Raw genomic sequence first — 15,599 nt, 5'->3', positions numbered from 1 at the left:
GGCGCAGGCCAGAGACGGGGAAGGCGCAGGCCAGAGACGGGGAAGGCGCAGGCCAGAGACGGGGAAGGCGCAGGCCAGAGACGGGGAAGGCGCAGGCCAGAGACGGGGAAGGCGCAGGCCAGAGACGGGGAAGGCGCAGGCCAGAGACGGGGGAGACAGACTGAGAAAGAGACACAAGCCAAAACAAAAAGACCAAGACAAAGCTAAAAGACACAAACTGAAGACATAAGAAACTCCGGATACAGTAAATCACAAATTCCTGAGTCATCAAGCAAAATCCCATCTGATTACTGTTGCTACACGGATGGCTTGGTATGAAATCACTTCCCCTGAGGCCTGCCACTGATGAGGGTCCTATGGGGCTGTGTGTAGTAAGGTTGTGTACTGGCTCGAGCGTCTGCTCCCGGTCACCGTTGGCTGGCCTAGTTTGGACTGCAGTGTGACACTGGGCCACTCATCCTCTCTAAGCTGTAGACTGACAACTACTATAAAGCCTGGCCAGTTGCCCAAAAAGCCCACAATAAGATTAGAGCTAATGAATGCGAATAAAGCCTACACAAAGAAGTCAACATTTTGAAAGTATTCATGAAAGGATATTTAAACAAATGGAAAAATATAGAAAGAAGTCTACCAGACCAGAACATTTAAAATATTTAAATGTTTTTGCCATAGCCGGTGTTAAATCTAAACAGAGAGGTTTCTGTTGTTCTCAATATCTAGGCACATTCCCTTCCAATGAAATGTACATTCATATTGTAATTTTTAATGCTCAGATTCCACACTGGTCATATGCCTTGGTTTCTTGCCATCATAAAGTATCATAACATAAGATCCTAGCCAACCGGATATTCGAAAAAAAAAAAAAAAAAAACAAGTCAACACATACTGAATACACTTCTATCCTGTTATTTAACTGTTTGGCATCCTGTATCTTCCTCTCTCCACCACACAAAACGCACGCTCCACAAGCAACCCCCTCTCTTCCTCAATGCAGGCACATATTAGCCAATCACTGGCTGCATGGCATTCTCTCTCCCCTGCCTCTCTGCTGGCTCTCTCTATACAAGCAGAGTCAGTCAACCTCCACGCAGCTCTCTAAAACTCTATCACGGATTTCTTTCAGGTCTGAGTTTGAATGGATAAGGCTGGCTCTGGCCCAGATGCATTGTTACCCCTCAGATGGGTCAGCTTGGTTGGGGTTTAAGGACATCACACTGAAATGAGGCCAAATGGAGGCTTTGTGTTGCCTGGGACACAGAGAAAGAGCGAGAAAGGGACAGAGAGAGCAAGAGAGACAGATCGCAGAACGACTGTGCCCACTCAATATTCTCCTCCTCGGCTCACATTCACCCCCCTTCTCATGTAGCAGCCCGGGCAGAGCTAAACACACAAAGTACACACACAACACAACTCCCAAACCGCACAACTGCTACAGCTTAAATCTCACAGCAGAACATTGCATTAATAATCCTGCCTGCGCTCGCTCCATTTACCCCTCTCACCCTGTTTTAATCCATCTCTCCCTCTTGCGTAAACAATAACTCTACGGGCTAGCGATCCTTCATTATCTCTGTGTTAGTCCTACCTCTGTCATGTTTCACAACAGGCACGCTGTGGTCATTCATCCCTTTCTCATTCTCTCTCTCGGCGTACCTGAATCGGTTCCTGTGGGTGAGTGCCTGGGCCCCTTGGGCACCCTGGCCTGAGGCGTTGTTGCCGCTGATGGCCCCCTGCTCCCCAGCAGCTCCTGTGGAGCCGATCGGCCGGAGCCGGCGCACATCAACCCTAACTCTGTGGAGATTGTAGCAGGACGGAGGGCTATGCAAAGACTTGCAGCATCTCACCATTTCCCTGAGCTCCGCGTTGCTGCCCGCTGCAGACTCCGGCTCTGACACATGATCACTGATGGTGTGGGCTGATTACAGGCTCTTGTCGGTCTGTGGGGCTGCCTCTCTCTGGCTCGCCGTGTGCACGTCTGCTCACTCGCTCTTACTCTCAATCCCAACCCCTTCGCTGGTAGGACGGATGTGACGTGGTGGGGGAGGGTGTAATCCACTCGCTCCTCCTCTCGCTCTCTCTCTCCCTCACTCTCTGTCTCTCTCTCTCTCTGTCACTCCCTCAGGGGTCCAGGGAAGTTATTTTGTACTAGAGGCTTGGTGCCAGAAGGTGGGGTGACTGTTTCACAGTTGATCTGAGAGGAGCTGCAGCAGATGGTGGGAGAGTACTGGTTAGTGTGAGGGGGAGGGGCAGCTTGATAGAGGAATAATCCCATCAGTGGGCCCTGTCATAACTTCCAGGCAGATCCTGTCTACATACGTACAACTAAACTGAGTTTAGTGTCTGATTATTACAGTGTCATTTCATCATTCCTGAGGACTCCACGCCCCCCACCTTTCTTTGCCTGTTTTGCTAGCCTGGATGGAACCTACCTTATTCTCTACCACCCACATGTCAGCGAAGGTTGCGCACTAACAGCTACATCACAGTATAAGATGGATGAATTCACTCTGCATTGCTCCCTAGACTGAAAACTACTTCATAGAGATGAGATGGTTATATTCTTTCATATTCACTCCCTACTGTTTGGTAAAGTCAGAATCATTTCAGAACGTGAAGCATCATAAGACATCTGATGTTTAACTGCTTTATTTTTAAGTACAATTGAAAAGGTTTACAAACCATAAGAAATGCAACTGACACCAAGGGATACTGTTCAGGACAATATTTTAAAGTGTATATGATTTTGCAAATACAGACGAGTATTTGCCTTTTATTAAACAAGACTTGCGCTGTAGTTGATAACTTCCTCAAACAGAGGTCATGCATAAAAAACAAGCCCTCTTCAGCATTTATATTCTTGCGCGACCAAAAATTACAATATTAGTAGGATTGTTATGTAACTAGTTCATTGTTCACGATTAGCATCTCTGCTACAATAAAGCTTGGTAGTGCGAGTATCATAATGGAAAAGATGAAAAACAAGTTACTGAATGACAGATACTAGCACTAGTATTTTCTTCATCCAATTTCCATATTTTCAAAACCATATTATAAATGGATTTCCCCATTTTATTAGAAGGTCAAAGTATCTAGAAAATATTGTGATGTGTAACTACACTGATCTTGTCCCAATCACACTACAGTGCTGTAAACAAGTGTTTTTATCTTAAAAATGAAACAACTTAATTTTTAAGAAAAAACAGCGTACCCTGAAACAGAATTTGTATTGGCCAACAGAAGACACACCATCATCAGTCTGCTTCAGAAAGCCAAGCTATTATCTCCCCAGACAAACAGAATCGATGTGATTCCGCTAGCATCCACATGGTGGGAGCAAATTACAGATAGTCTTCAGACCCACGTTCAACACCTCGATAAAGCATTTAAAGCTAGAAAGATGTTGTTGCAGCCACTTTCCTTCTTGCATTTCTTGGATTATGGGGATATTCTGAATTTCTGAAGTGCCAGGACCATGCTTTCAGAAACTAAACTGTGCTATGCTGCTCTTAGATCTATAAGAAACAAGTCCTCTTTACACATCACCATACCTCATCAGTTAGCAGGAAGCTGAAATTAGATGTTTTTAAACCTGTTGTTTTGAACCATCTATGAACCTGCATCATTAGAGCTCTTAATGCTGTTTTTATTAAGACTTGTGGTTTGCCTACTTGGCCAAGGCTCAGTAAAAAAGAAATAACTCAATGTCAATATGATCTCTGGTTATACAAATAACATTTGTCTGATGAGCATATTTTTTGGGTAAGCATATTCACTTCCCGATCTGTCTGGCAACCAACCAATGCTTTATTAAGAGTGGCGGTTTAAGCCCTGACACGCGAGCCGACGGGATGTCACCCGCTTCCTTCATCTGATAAACTGATGCTGTACGTGTTGTATCCAGTTTCTCATAAGTTAGCATACAGACATACACTACATAATAACTGTCAAAATTACTCACATATACCCCCAAATGTATATAGGTTTTTGTTAGTGTTTCTTGTAACAGTTTCCCAATAAATATGCTCTTATTTGTTTAATTTGATTACATAATTTAAACATGGTTACTATTCAGCTAATTTAAATAAGCTATGTATATTACAAGTATTGGGTATTTCATAAAATAGAAACTCAGAACATTACCTTCTGTTGGATGTTTTCTGTCTGAAAAGTGAATCAAAATGACAAAGAGGAAGTTAAGACTTTCACGGTGTGCTAGTTAAAGGTGAAGGCAAGTAAGTTCCCTTTACGCTCTCATAAAGTGCTGCGTACTGGCCACAAGCCCTTTAAGAGACTCGAAGGTGGGCGGGGACATGTCATCATTTTCAAGAGACTGCTGGCTGGCGTCATCAGTCATAACTATGGCAAAGTAACCTGATGGTCTAAACCTATCCTGTATTGTATCGTTTAGCCAGGCATACTTGACCTCAGGACAAAGGGGAAATTTGTGAAGTTCTTCCCCACAGCAACAAGCCAAACTGGAGATAACAGACGGTGCGTCGTACACGTGTACTAAGGTTTCTTCTAAATGCAATTTATTATCCTGAAATACATTTCGAATGATTTTTTTTTGGCGGCCAGTCCTCACTTATTCTGTTATTTATTGAAAATGGGAATTAAATCTCAGATGGGGATCTACATCATGAGCAGGGAGCTGGGAGTGTTACCACCGGCCCATGGCTCGCATTCATACAATTTTAGACACAAAAGCAGGCCCCATCTTGGCATGACACTGTGGGAAGAACATCATTAAAAATGTCAGGAGCACTTTATTTGGCAGGACGGAAATAAGTAGGTATGAACTATGTAAATTCAACCTGGAAATAACATAGAAACAAAGAGAACAACAAAAAAAAAACTAGATAACGCATCATAATAAGAACAATTCTGCAGAAATTAGTAGGTAACTGCTAGGACAGTTGAGGGAAAGAATGATGTAAGAGACGCAACAGTAATTCATCACGGGGACAAGTATGCTTGACTACTGTTCATACCATCTCATGTATTACATTTAGTGGGGCTAAACAAGGACTACAAGCATTACATTAAATAGTTATATTTACTTCCATTCATCTTTTAGTCATACAACACACAAAGCTTACACAAAAACACTACCTGGTTCCACTTTCTTTACAGGCCGATTTAATAGTTCATCTTTGGGTAGAGACTAACGAGCAAGACATACACTAAACGCTTCCGTCCCTAATCTCCCTGTAGCTGGTTCAGATTGCTGCATGTCTTTGGCTGGTCAGAGGGCCCATCTCCAGTCAGCTCATTACTATTCTATTCCTCTCTCAGCCCAGATTCATCCAGAGAAGAACTAAGGCCATTGTTAACAGGCCACGTTTATGTGGGTCTCTGTGAGGACTAACAGTCTTTGTGTATTTGTTCCAGTGTGTTGTGTAATGTGTGTGTGTGTGTGTGTGTGTGTGTGTGTGAGTGAGTTCACACTCGGTTTGTGTTGGTATTTGAAGTTGAGAAGCCATGATGACAATGCTGGCCTTGATAGTGACCAAAGGGCCTTGCTAAATACTTTGATAGTCCATGAGGTGCATCTAAAAGTCCACCACGTTGGCGGTTTTGTGTTTGTTTAGAATAGAGATAAGAACTGCCACCGCTGTCAGGGAAATTCCCTAAGCCAATTCTCCAAACCAGCCAATGAGCTTGCTTTTCCAGAACGTTCCAGAAGCTCTCACCCCACACTCAAATTCATTGCAAATCCCTATTGAGCAAGTTGGCCAAGCCACCAAAGGGCAAGCTTCAAATAGCCAATAATTTATTTCAGTACGGCTGAATAAATATTTTGCCATTGGTAGCTGTAAAAAAAAAATACATTTTAAGCACAGTTCTAAAAAGCATGTAGGCAATCTGGTTAACAATAGTATAAAATAAGAAACTACAGTAAATATTTATTCAATATATTTACTCATTTTTACCCACTCAGATTCATAAAAGCTATGATGAAAATACTAAATAAATGTGAGTTAATCACATTGAATCCTCATTTCCATTTGATTATAAGTTTATAATTGGGCTTCTGTTGAGACATTCAGTATGAAATAAGCAAAACATTTGTATTCCTTAAAATGAATTCCATACATTGCAACAATCAAGTGATAACAGCCCATCCAACTCTGTAGGACACGTGCTGCCAAAACAAGTATAGCCATTGCTTGACTACAAAACCCATGCACAATTCCTATGCAATACCCCAAGATGTAACTTTAGTATTAAAATATACACAGTGAGATTTTTAGGGCTACTGAGAATTCTAGTTTTTAATAAATGACAAATAACACCTTTTTAATAAAATCTGATCAGGGTTATGGTACACTCCATTTCTTTTGTGGGGTCTATTTAGGTAATCCAGATATAAAATGTAAGACTTGAGGAAGTGATTATTTCCATGCTTATTTGCAACCAATACACTGTCCTCCATTTCGTACGCAAAATGAGTCCCAATTGTCTACACCATGGTTAATGTCAAAGATGGACCACCAAACCCAAGACCCCAAACAAAAAGTATATTCTTGCAAGCTGAAGAGCCATTAGAATGACATTCCAACTTTGTGTTGACCTGTAGATACACTTGCACAAATTCTCATTTACAAATATACGGTGCTGACAGAGCTTGGCAAAATGATCAATTGACAATGCCCTCCTCCATTATTGGCACCATTGTTAAAGGCTATGATTTTTTTAAATAGTTTTTCCATCAACTTGATTGAGCACTTAAAATATGAGCAATTTTAATTAAGAAAATACATTATCTTCAAAAACATGTCAGTTGTTAGCACCACTGCATTTAGTAGTTGCCCCCCCCCCCGTGTTTGATGACACAGGAGGTGTTTGTAGCCATATAGCTCTATTTTTGTTTATCTGAGCAAGGTATCTGGTTCCAATGACAAACATTTACTCTATATCCTTTACTCAAGGCTTTCTTCTGGCCAGAAATGGCTTGTTGGCATGGGGGTGGAGTCTAACTGGTGATCATGGAGGTGGAGTCTAATTGAGTTTTGGAAAATTGGCGATCGCAAAGTTCAACCAGCTTCTGTATTTCTCCAACTGTACTCATATTTATACCTCAGTGAAACAGGAAGTTACGGGTGACCATATAGTTATATATATAGTTCCTACCATAATTTGTCGTTTAGAAACCGCTGCTTGTACAGAGACTTTGAAAACATGGTCACGTTGGCACAAATAACTGCAATAGCCAAACACCATTTTGAGGCTTAACTACAAAAGCTTGACAGACCTTCAAATAGTGACCGGTTGCTTGATTGGACAAGGTCAGTGTCTGGGAGGGATTTTGTGAAAGGTCAATTCTCCGGGCAAGTGCCGTCTATATATGGGTGCCGTTAAAACTCAGGTTTGTATACATACTAAGCTATAAAATGTACGGTGTGGGTTATAAACAAGGAATTAAAATTACTCAATGGTAAGAACTGCCAAAATACGTATTTCTTCATTAGAAATTAGCTTTTCCACTGAAAAACTTTACCTCAAAAGGTTAGATTTCGCTTATATTCTCAGTAGAAGCTAATAATAAAAAATTACTGAAAAATGGTTTTGTTTATCCTTTCTGAGGGTTGCAGTAATCGTTGAGGGGCACTGCATTTGCACACAAAGCCATGCCATTACCAATACATGTGTGCTTTAATGAGGAAGTCTTATATACATTAGACATTTTACATCTAGCTTGTGTGTTTTGTGACCAACCGGCAGCATTTCTTGAAGGTAGGCTCCGGTTTTGGGTAATACGGATTATAACATTGGTCTAGTGATGTTTAAATCACCATGGCCAAATACGTCTGATGTGTTTTGTTGTTTTATAAAAAAATATTTTAGATATGTGCCTGGTCGGTGCCTCAGATCTTCTGACACTGTCTCTTAGTGGTACCTAGTCAGAACCAAAATATTTGGTGAAACCTCTTTTTGCCACCATGCTCCTCTCCCTTGGAACAGTCTGCCTGAAAATCTGAGTGAAGCAGAAACCACTGACATTTTTATTTTGCAATTTGATAGACTGAATAAATATGAAACTTTCTATTCTAAAATAATAAAAATTATGTTAAGCACTTTGAAATGTATTTTATGTATACATTCTGAATTATAAGTAACATTTTATTGATAGATCTACATCCATTACAAAACATTTGCCAGTAGAAAAGTCCTGAATTATAATTATTATTTTTTTTATTAATATATATAACCGGAGCGTTGGGTCACGCACTTCCAGACTCAAAAACTATGGTTTTTCCCTCAGGCCATAAGGCTCCTCAACCAGCAACACAGATCCATGATCATGCTGATCACACATGAACATTCCAGATGCTCTGATGTCCTTTCAGGTACATTAAATGGGCATTAGAATATTCCTCTGTATGTACCATTCATAAGCATATTTCATCCAAATGTATAGATTATAATAGATACTTCTACCATACCGTTCATACTCCCCCTCCTACTCTTTAAAAAATGTATGCTAGTTCACATTTTTATGTATATTTCTGCCATATCTATAGTACTCAATACTACCAATATTGTTGCTAGTTTACAGTACTCTAAACTGCTGCTATGTACACTTGTATAATTCTGCTTTATCTTCATCCTATATTTTTGCTGTGTATACATTTTTCACCTTAAATTCTTACTGAGTAGTTGTAGTGTGCTATGCCACCATTATTAAGCTTATTACACTCATTTGTATCTATTATTTTCAATAACTCAACCAATTGCTGCTAGTTTACACTTGTACATTACTGCCATACTATATCTAAATGTTCAATAATACTACCCAGATGGCTGCTACTGTACAGTGTTATGTATATTTTTGCTTTGTTCTATTTTTATTTGTCTGGTTATATTTTTGCTTATACAGGTGCTGGTCATATAATTAGAATATAATCAAAAAGTTGATTTATTTCAGTAATTCCATTCAAAAAGTGAAACTTGTATAATGTATACATTCAATCCACACAGACTGATATATTTCAAGTGTTTATTTCTTAAAATTTTGATGATAACTGACAACTAATGAAAACCCCAAATTCAGTATCTCAGAAAATGTGAATATTGTGAAAAGGTTCAATATTGAAGACACCTGGTGCCACACTCTAATCAGCTAATTAACCCAAAACACCTGCAAAGGCCTTTAAATGGTCTCAGTCTAGTTCTGTAGGCTACACAATCATGGGGAAGACTGCTGACTTGACAGCTGTCCAAAAGACAACCATTGACATCTTGCACAAGGAGGGCAAGACACAAAAGGTCATTGCTAAAGAGCCCTTAGCAAAGGACCCAGGTCCCCATACTCCCGAAGCACCCTCCACAGGATGCCACGAGGGACACAGTCGAATGCCTTCTCCAAATCCACAAAACACATGTGGATTGGTTGGACAAACTCCCATGAAACCACACTGTTCCTCCTGAATCCGAGGTTCTACTAATCGGCCATATTCTCCTCTCCAGTACCCTGGCATAGACTTTCCCGGGGAGGCTGAGAAGTGTGACCCCCCTGTAGTTGGAACACACCCTCCGGTCCCCCTTCTTAAAAAGAGGGACCACCACCCCGGTCTGACATCTCAGAGGCACTGTCCCCGACCGCCACGCGATGTTGCACAGCCGTGTCAACCAAGACAGCCCCACAACATCCAGAGACTTGAGGTACTCAGGGCGGATCTCATCCACCCCCAGTGCCTTGCCACCGAGGAGTTTCTTGACTACCTCCACTTGGCCTGTCGGTACCCGTCAGCTGCCTCAGGAGTCCCACAAGCCAACCAGGCCTGATAGGACTCCTTCTTCAGCTTGACTGCATCCCTTACTTCCGGTTTCCACCACCAGGTTCTGGGATTGCCGCCTCTACAGGCACCGGAGACCTTACGGCCACAGCTCCGAGTGGCCGCTTCGACAATGGAGGTGGAGAACATGGTCCACTCGGACTCAATATCTCCAGCCTCCCTCGGGATCCAGTTGAAGCTCTGCCGGAGGTGGGAGTTAAAGATCTCTCTGACAGGAGACTCGGCCAGAAGTTCCCAGCAGACCCTTACAGTACGCTTGGGCCTGCCGGGTCTGTCCAGCTTCCTCCCCCGCCATCAGATCCAACTCACCACCAGGTGGTGATCAATTGACAGCTCCGCCCCTCTCTTCACCCGAGTGTCCAAGACAAAATACATTTAATTAGAAGACCAATACAAACACTTATTCAAAAATTAAATAAATTTAAAAAGGACTTAATTTAATTTAAATAAAAATACACATTTGAATCCACCTTTGGCCTTCCTGGAGGCCATGAAAGCCCTGATCCTCCATTGGCTGCAACATAAGGTAATGACCATGATAATAGTCCCCATGATCAAATCAGGAAAGAGACTGAGGCTCTCTGTACCCGCACAACATACAAGAGTTGTTAGAGCATGATGTGCGATTGTGCGTATTTCACTTGACATCTCAGACACCATTAGTACGATTTTGAAAAGTTAGATGAATGTGTCGCCATAGAGATTTATTTTCTTAAACCCACTGTTTGGCTAGTGGTGGCACTAAAAAGCTATTGGAAATACCAGAAATGTTAGAATGATGTTGTTTAAAAACATTTACTAACCACAAATTATTTAAAGTGCGTACACAACCACAAGCTTCTCTTGTGAAATGGAAAAGCGTTTCCATTGGTGGCACCCCTAGTGACACCAATAGTGGTGGCAAGTGAAAAGCAAAGGTAATCATCATACCATCTAAATAAATGTAATTATCTTTTTTAATTGCAAAAAGTTTTTTGCAGCTTTTGTAAGCTGGGAAACCAAAAGTGAAAACAAGAGTAAGTTTGAATGCCTTGTTGCATACATAATTTAGCTAACTGCCACAAAGTGGGAGGAAATAAAGGTTATCCCCTTTACCACAAAACATGAAACGCTGCATCTACCGAAAAAGATTGCTCAACACAACCATTTTCAGATTAGTAACTAAAACAAAAAGGACCACCTTAGACCAACAATCAATAAGGTAGATGTGGTCTGGCAAAGAAATGCATATGAATCAGTCTTATGGTAACAATTTGATACACGCGCCAAACATTGTCAACACTCAACATTATGCAAGAACACTTACTGATCACATGGATGTGTTTGAAGACCTGAATAAATGAGTGGAAGAACATAAATGCAGATGCCTCCATACAGGAGTACTGCATAATATAATTAAGCAATTAGCATCCTATCATGCTCTGCGGTCCAGTTGACCTCAACTTTGAATCAAGATGGCAAGAGGAAAGGACTTTGAAGGAGGGTTCATTATAGGGTCTTTTATTCCTGATCCACAGGACACTTGAGTATGAAAATTTGTCATATCCTATAACCTTTGCAGTCACCAGACCTCAACTCAGTTGAACATCTAAGGGAGATTTTTGACCAACATGTTACACAACACTCTCCACCACCATCATTATAACACCAAATGAAGGAATATCTTTCAGAAAAGTGGTGTCCCATCCCACCAGTAGAGTTCCAGAGGCACATTGACGCTGTTCTGGCAGCTCGTGGTGGCCCAACACATATTTTCTTAACATTTGAGCACACTATTTGGAGTCTATTCAAAATGAGTTGTCTGTATCATGTACATCATGTTCACAGATTGCAGGGTCTTATAGGACAGAGGTGTACCAGCCCACCACGTGTTGTTAGTTGATTTTACACAACAACCTGCAGTGACATTTGGAACATTTGTTAGCAAACTATCTGTTGTGTGGAGCCTGTTTTGATTAATCCTGACATAACCTACAGCCTGTTGTGACTATTCCTACGATACGAAAACATACAACCAATACACACTTTATAATCACTCCTCTTAAAAGTATAATTCCAAAGAAAAAGCCTCAAAATTGTTTACGAATTAGGTATTCTAATCCGGTTGTTCCATACCAATTTGTACAGATAAACTACTTGAAGGGCATTGGACACAGAAGGTGAGGAAATATATTGCCTTGTTCAGCACTCTAAAAGAATGAACCAAAACAGCACTCTAAAATTGTCATTGTCGTGATCTCAGGAAATAGTTTTTTTATACTCTTCTACACACGCTAAAATGCAGGTGAAACAAAAGTGTCTTCATGTAAAAGCAATTAATTCAGCAACAACTGCATATTTTTAACTCTGCAGTACCCACTTTTCAATTGCTGGGAAAATACCAATAAAAAAATGTATGTGGCATTCTGTGGCTACCAAGGAAGAAAAAGCACAAGTAAGACAAGCATTATCGAAGAAGGAGAAATGGATGATCACAGACACACCGGCATACATCAGCAATCATACACATGACATCTTTTGAGTCTTAGCTCTGTACATTTGTCAGCATCCAGAGGTATCAAGATTTACGTTTTGTAGTTTGTCTTACATGGAGGACACACATGGCGCAGTTATACTGGGGGTGCATTTTCCTTGCTGGCAGGTAGCCAGTTGAGTACTGCCGTTTAACCAGAGATTTGAATTCGTGATGACGACAAAGACATGTTTATGGTGTACACAACACCCAACCTGGAACCATGGCCAGGTCCAAAGATACAGTAAACTGACACAGGCGCTCCTTACCTGGGTTGCATTAGCGATGCGTGGAGGCACCTCGATGCCAATCTTTGTTAGCTCCCGGTCCTTGTAGCGACAGTACTGGTCGTATCCCACGTAGCCTCCACCGGAGGCGAAGAGGAGGGGGAAGATCTTGATGCGAGCCTGCAGGCCTAGGGAGGCTGCATTGAACCACTGTCGCCCTGTCTCATTCACATACATAGAGGTTTATATTAGGAACGGATTACTATAACAAGCATGATAAAATATACATTCAAAACTCCTATTGTAGTTAAATGTTCACATTATGTTACTGTGAATATAGCACATAATTGGATAAATTACTGAATTTAGATAATGGCCTAAGCTACAAAGTAACGATGTGACAGTGAAAGTTCACATTGGTCATTTGTACTGATAATGTAGCTGCTACTGCTCTCTACTGGCTAGAATTAAAGAACCCAAATGAGAGAGCCCATATGAATGTGGGACAGTCTCAGACACCAATATGATGACTGTAAAAGCCTGGTTGAGGACTAGGACTTGTGTGGGGATGTCATCATGTGAAACTCACCACTAGATAATGAACGCCATGGACCCAGCTGAGACGGTCTGGATCCTTGGGCTCTAAGGAAGAACGAGCCACAGAGCAAACAGAGATTAAATGCCTAGTTTTCTATTTGATGACTATTCCAATACCCTATTAAAAGAAAATATTAAATTATAATATATTCAAACTGCACTGTAATGTAAATGCTCAAAATGAGATTAACTCCAGGAGTTTATAATATGTCTGGGTCAACAAACTTAGTGCTGTGAAGATATATGTAACTCCCTATATTCAATGATATAAAAATATTTGGGCTTTTTGTTCACCAGGTTTTCATTATCTGATAACATATGTACCTTCAACAAAAATGTACAAAATTAATTTAAAAAAATTATTTAAATAAGTCACCCAGCCAAAAACTAGACATCAAGGCAATTTCACGTGATATGCAACTTGTGCTCTGCCTAACATAATGTACAGGTTTCTCCATTTTGTTGATCAAAAGATTAGACCACCCACTGCCAATAAATGACATGTTGGTAGGTCACTAACATCAAAGTTAGAATTATTTTAACTGAGCAGGGTATTTTCAGGCGGGTTGCACTGCTTAGGCATGCATTGCCTCTAAGGAAACCACTGCTATGTCCTACATTAAAATGTAATGTTTTTAAACTGCACAAGGTCGATCTAGCACCTAATGAACAATTAATTTTAGCAGATTTATCATGGCTTTTTAACAGATTTAAGATAAAGTTAAAAACGGGTTAAATGAGAATCATCCAGTTAAGAGAAATTCACATACAAGATTACAATGTAGCTGGACAGCACTTTTTGCCGGACCACGTAAGGGGAGCCGGCCTAGAAGAGTGAATGTCTCTTACTGAGTGAGTGCGTGCCTGACTGACTTGTTAAATAGCATAGCAGTTAGAGACACGGACTACAGAACAACAGGTCCCGTGTTCGCCTCCCGTCACGGATAAAACATTACGCCTCAGGATGTGTTCAGGACAGAAAAGCTTCGCTAGCTACAGCCTTCGCTCCCAATGTGCATCAATGAGGCTTGGTCGCCAATGACCCTGTTGCCAGTTCACCGCTTTTCCTTCCTCTGACCACTGCAGACCGGGAACACCCCACAAGGGCTGCAGTTTGAGATGCTCTGACCCAGTTGTCTAGCCATCACAATTTGGCCCTTGTCAAAGTTGCTCAGATGCTTACTCTTATAAATTTTTCCTGCTTCTAACACATCAACAGAATGTTCACTTTCTGCCTAATAGATCCCACCCACTGACAGGTGCCATGATAACGAGATTATCAGTGTTATTCACTTCACCTCTCAGTGGTCATAATGTTATGGCTGATAGGTGTGTTACATTTTAGCCAATTTGTAACGTATTATATGTTTTGGTATCGCATTGTAATGTAATCTAATGTAACATATGAAATCGGGTGCCATAGATATACGTATTCCAATGAGACCAGGTTGCCAAAACAAACCAACATGGATTATGTGTTGTGTCTAGCTTTTGTTCACACCTTCGTTTCACAATGATTATAAAACTTTTTTTCAGATCCTGAATGCTGATCAGCGTTTCAAACCATGTTATACTAGGGCTGACACAAAAAATAGAACACAGGAAATAGAACGGAACGTTTAGTATCAAACATTGAGATACATGTTTGGTTTAGGGTGATGGTTGGAAAAAAAAATTTTTTTAAGCTTTCCTAAACATTGGAAAGGATAACTATTCAATTACACATCTACTGACAACAATGCAGCCTGAACACGTAATCAAACAGATATATAACAACGCAACGGGGCAAATAGCTGTTGCTAGCGATTAGACGTCAATGCATTCAAAAGTACAATACTTGGGCAGCTATAGCCTACTCTACAGCGATGTAACAGAGTTGTACTTTACATTACTCTTTTCCCACCAACACATTCAACTAGGAAAGTAATTCTAGCAAATACATTAACTTTCGAGCGCCAAATACAACATTACCTGCCAATTATCCTTGCAGGCAGTGGCATCGGCTTACTGCACAACTTTCTTAAGGACGCTGCCATCTTGTGAGTGCGCACAACCCATGGGCACATGGTCATATAATCAACCAATCAGAACTAGGAAGGCTTCTTTATCTTCACAAAACGATGTGTTTCCTTAGTGGAATGTCATTGTCGCCCCCTAACGGATTGAGAACATACTGCATCAAAGGCCATAAAGCGCCTTTAAGTCATGAAGCCAGCATATTTCTGCAGTACATGTCTTAGGAAAATTCATGACAACAAACGTTTACGTTTTGGTTAGGCGTAGGTTAGGCGTAAGGTTAGCATGCACATTTTGTTCTTGTTTCACACGAACTGTACAAGCATGGTGAAAATCTAAATTTGTCCAGCTTCGCCAGAAGGTAAACGTCCTTCACTCTTACAATTGACGAAACCACTGTCTCTCTTTCCCCCATGCACGCAACCTTGTCATCTGGGACTCCACCCT

At 41.0% G+C, this 15,599-nt stretch overlaps 1 protein-coding gene across 7 annotated transcripts in view; it reads right to left on the bottom strand.

The window, feature by feature from the left end:
• pisd (phosphatidylserine decarboxylase) overlaps window positions 1-15,193 on the bottom strand; it is a 32,060-nt gene extending 16,867 nt beyond the window's left edge. Inside the window, exons 1-3 of one of the 7 annotated variants that reach the window (XM_010878021.3) lie at window positions 15,108-15,193; window positions 13,129-13,181; window positions 12,582-12,757 (exon numbers count right to left, since the gene is read on the bottom strand). In XM_010878021.3, the coding sequence (XP_010876323.1) occupies window positions 12,582-12,757; window positions 13,129-13,181; window positions 15,108-15,172 (294 nt within the window). In that variant the 5' untranslated portion in view covers window positions 15,173-15,193. Of the gene's footprint in view, window positions 1-1,653; window positions 2,202-4,140; window positions 4,309-5,112; window positions 5,255-12,581; window positions 12,758-13,128; window positions 13,182-15,107 lie in introns of those variants that run through there. The other 6 variants (XM_010878020.5, XM_020053411.3, XM_010878025.5 and 3 more) reach the window with 6 other exon arrangements.
• Window positions 15,194-15,599: the final 406 nt, after the last annotated feature.

Source organism: Esox lucius, chromosome 14, assembly GCF_011004845.1.
Source record: "Esox lucius isolate fEsoLuc1 chromosome 14, fEsoLuc1.pri, whole genome shotgun sequence".
Classification (NCBI taxonomy): domain Eukaryota; kingdom Metazoa; phylum Chordata; class Actinopteri; order Esociformes; family Esocidae; genus Esox; species Esox lucius.
This window is presented reverse-complemented; position numbering and strand designations above follow the sequence as displayed.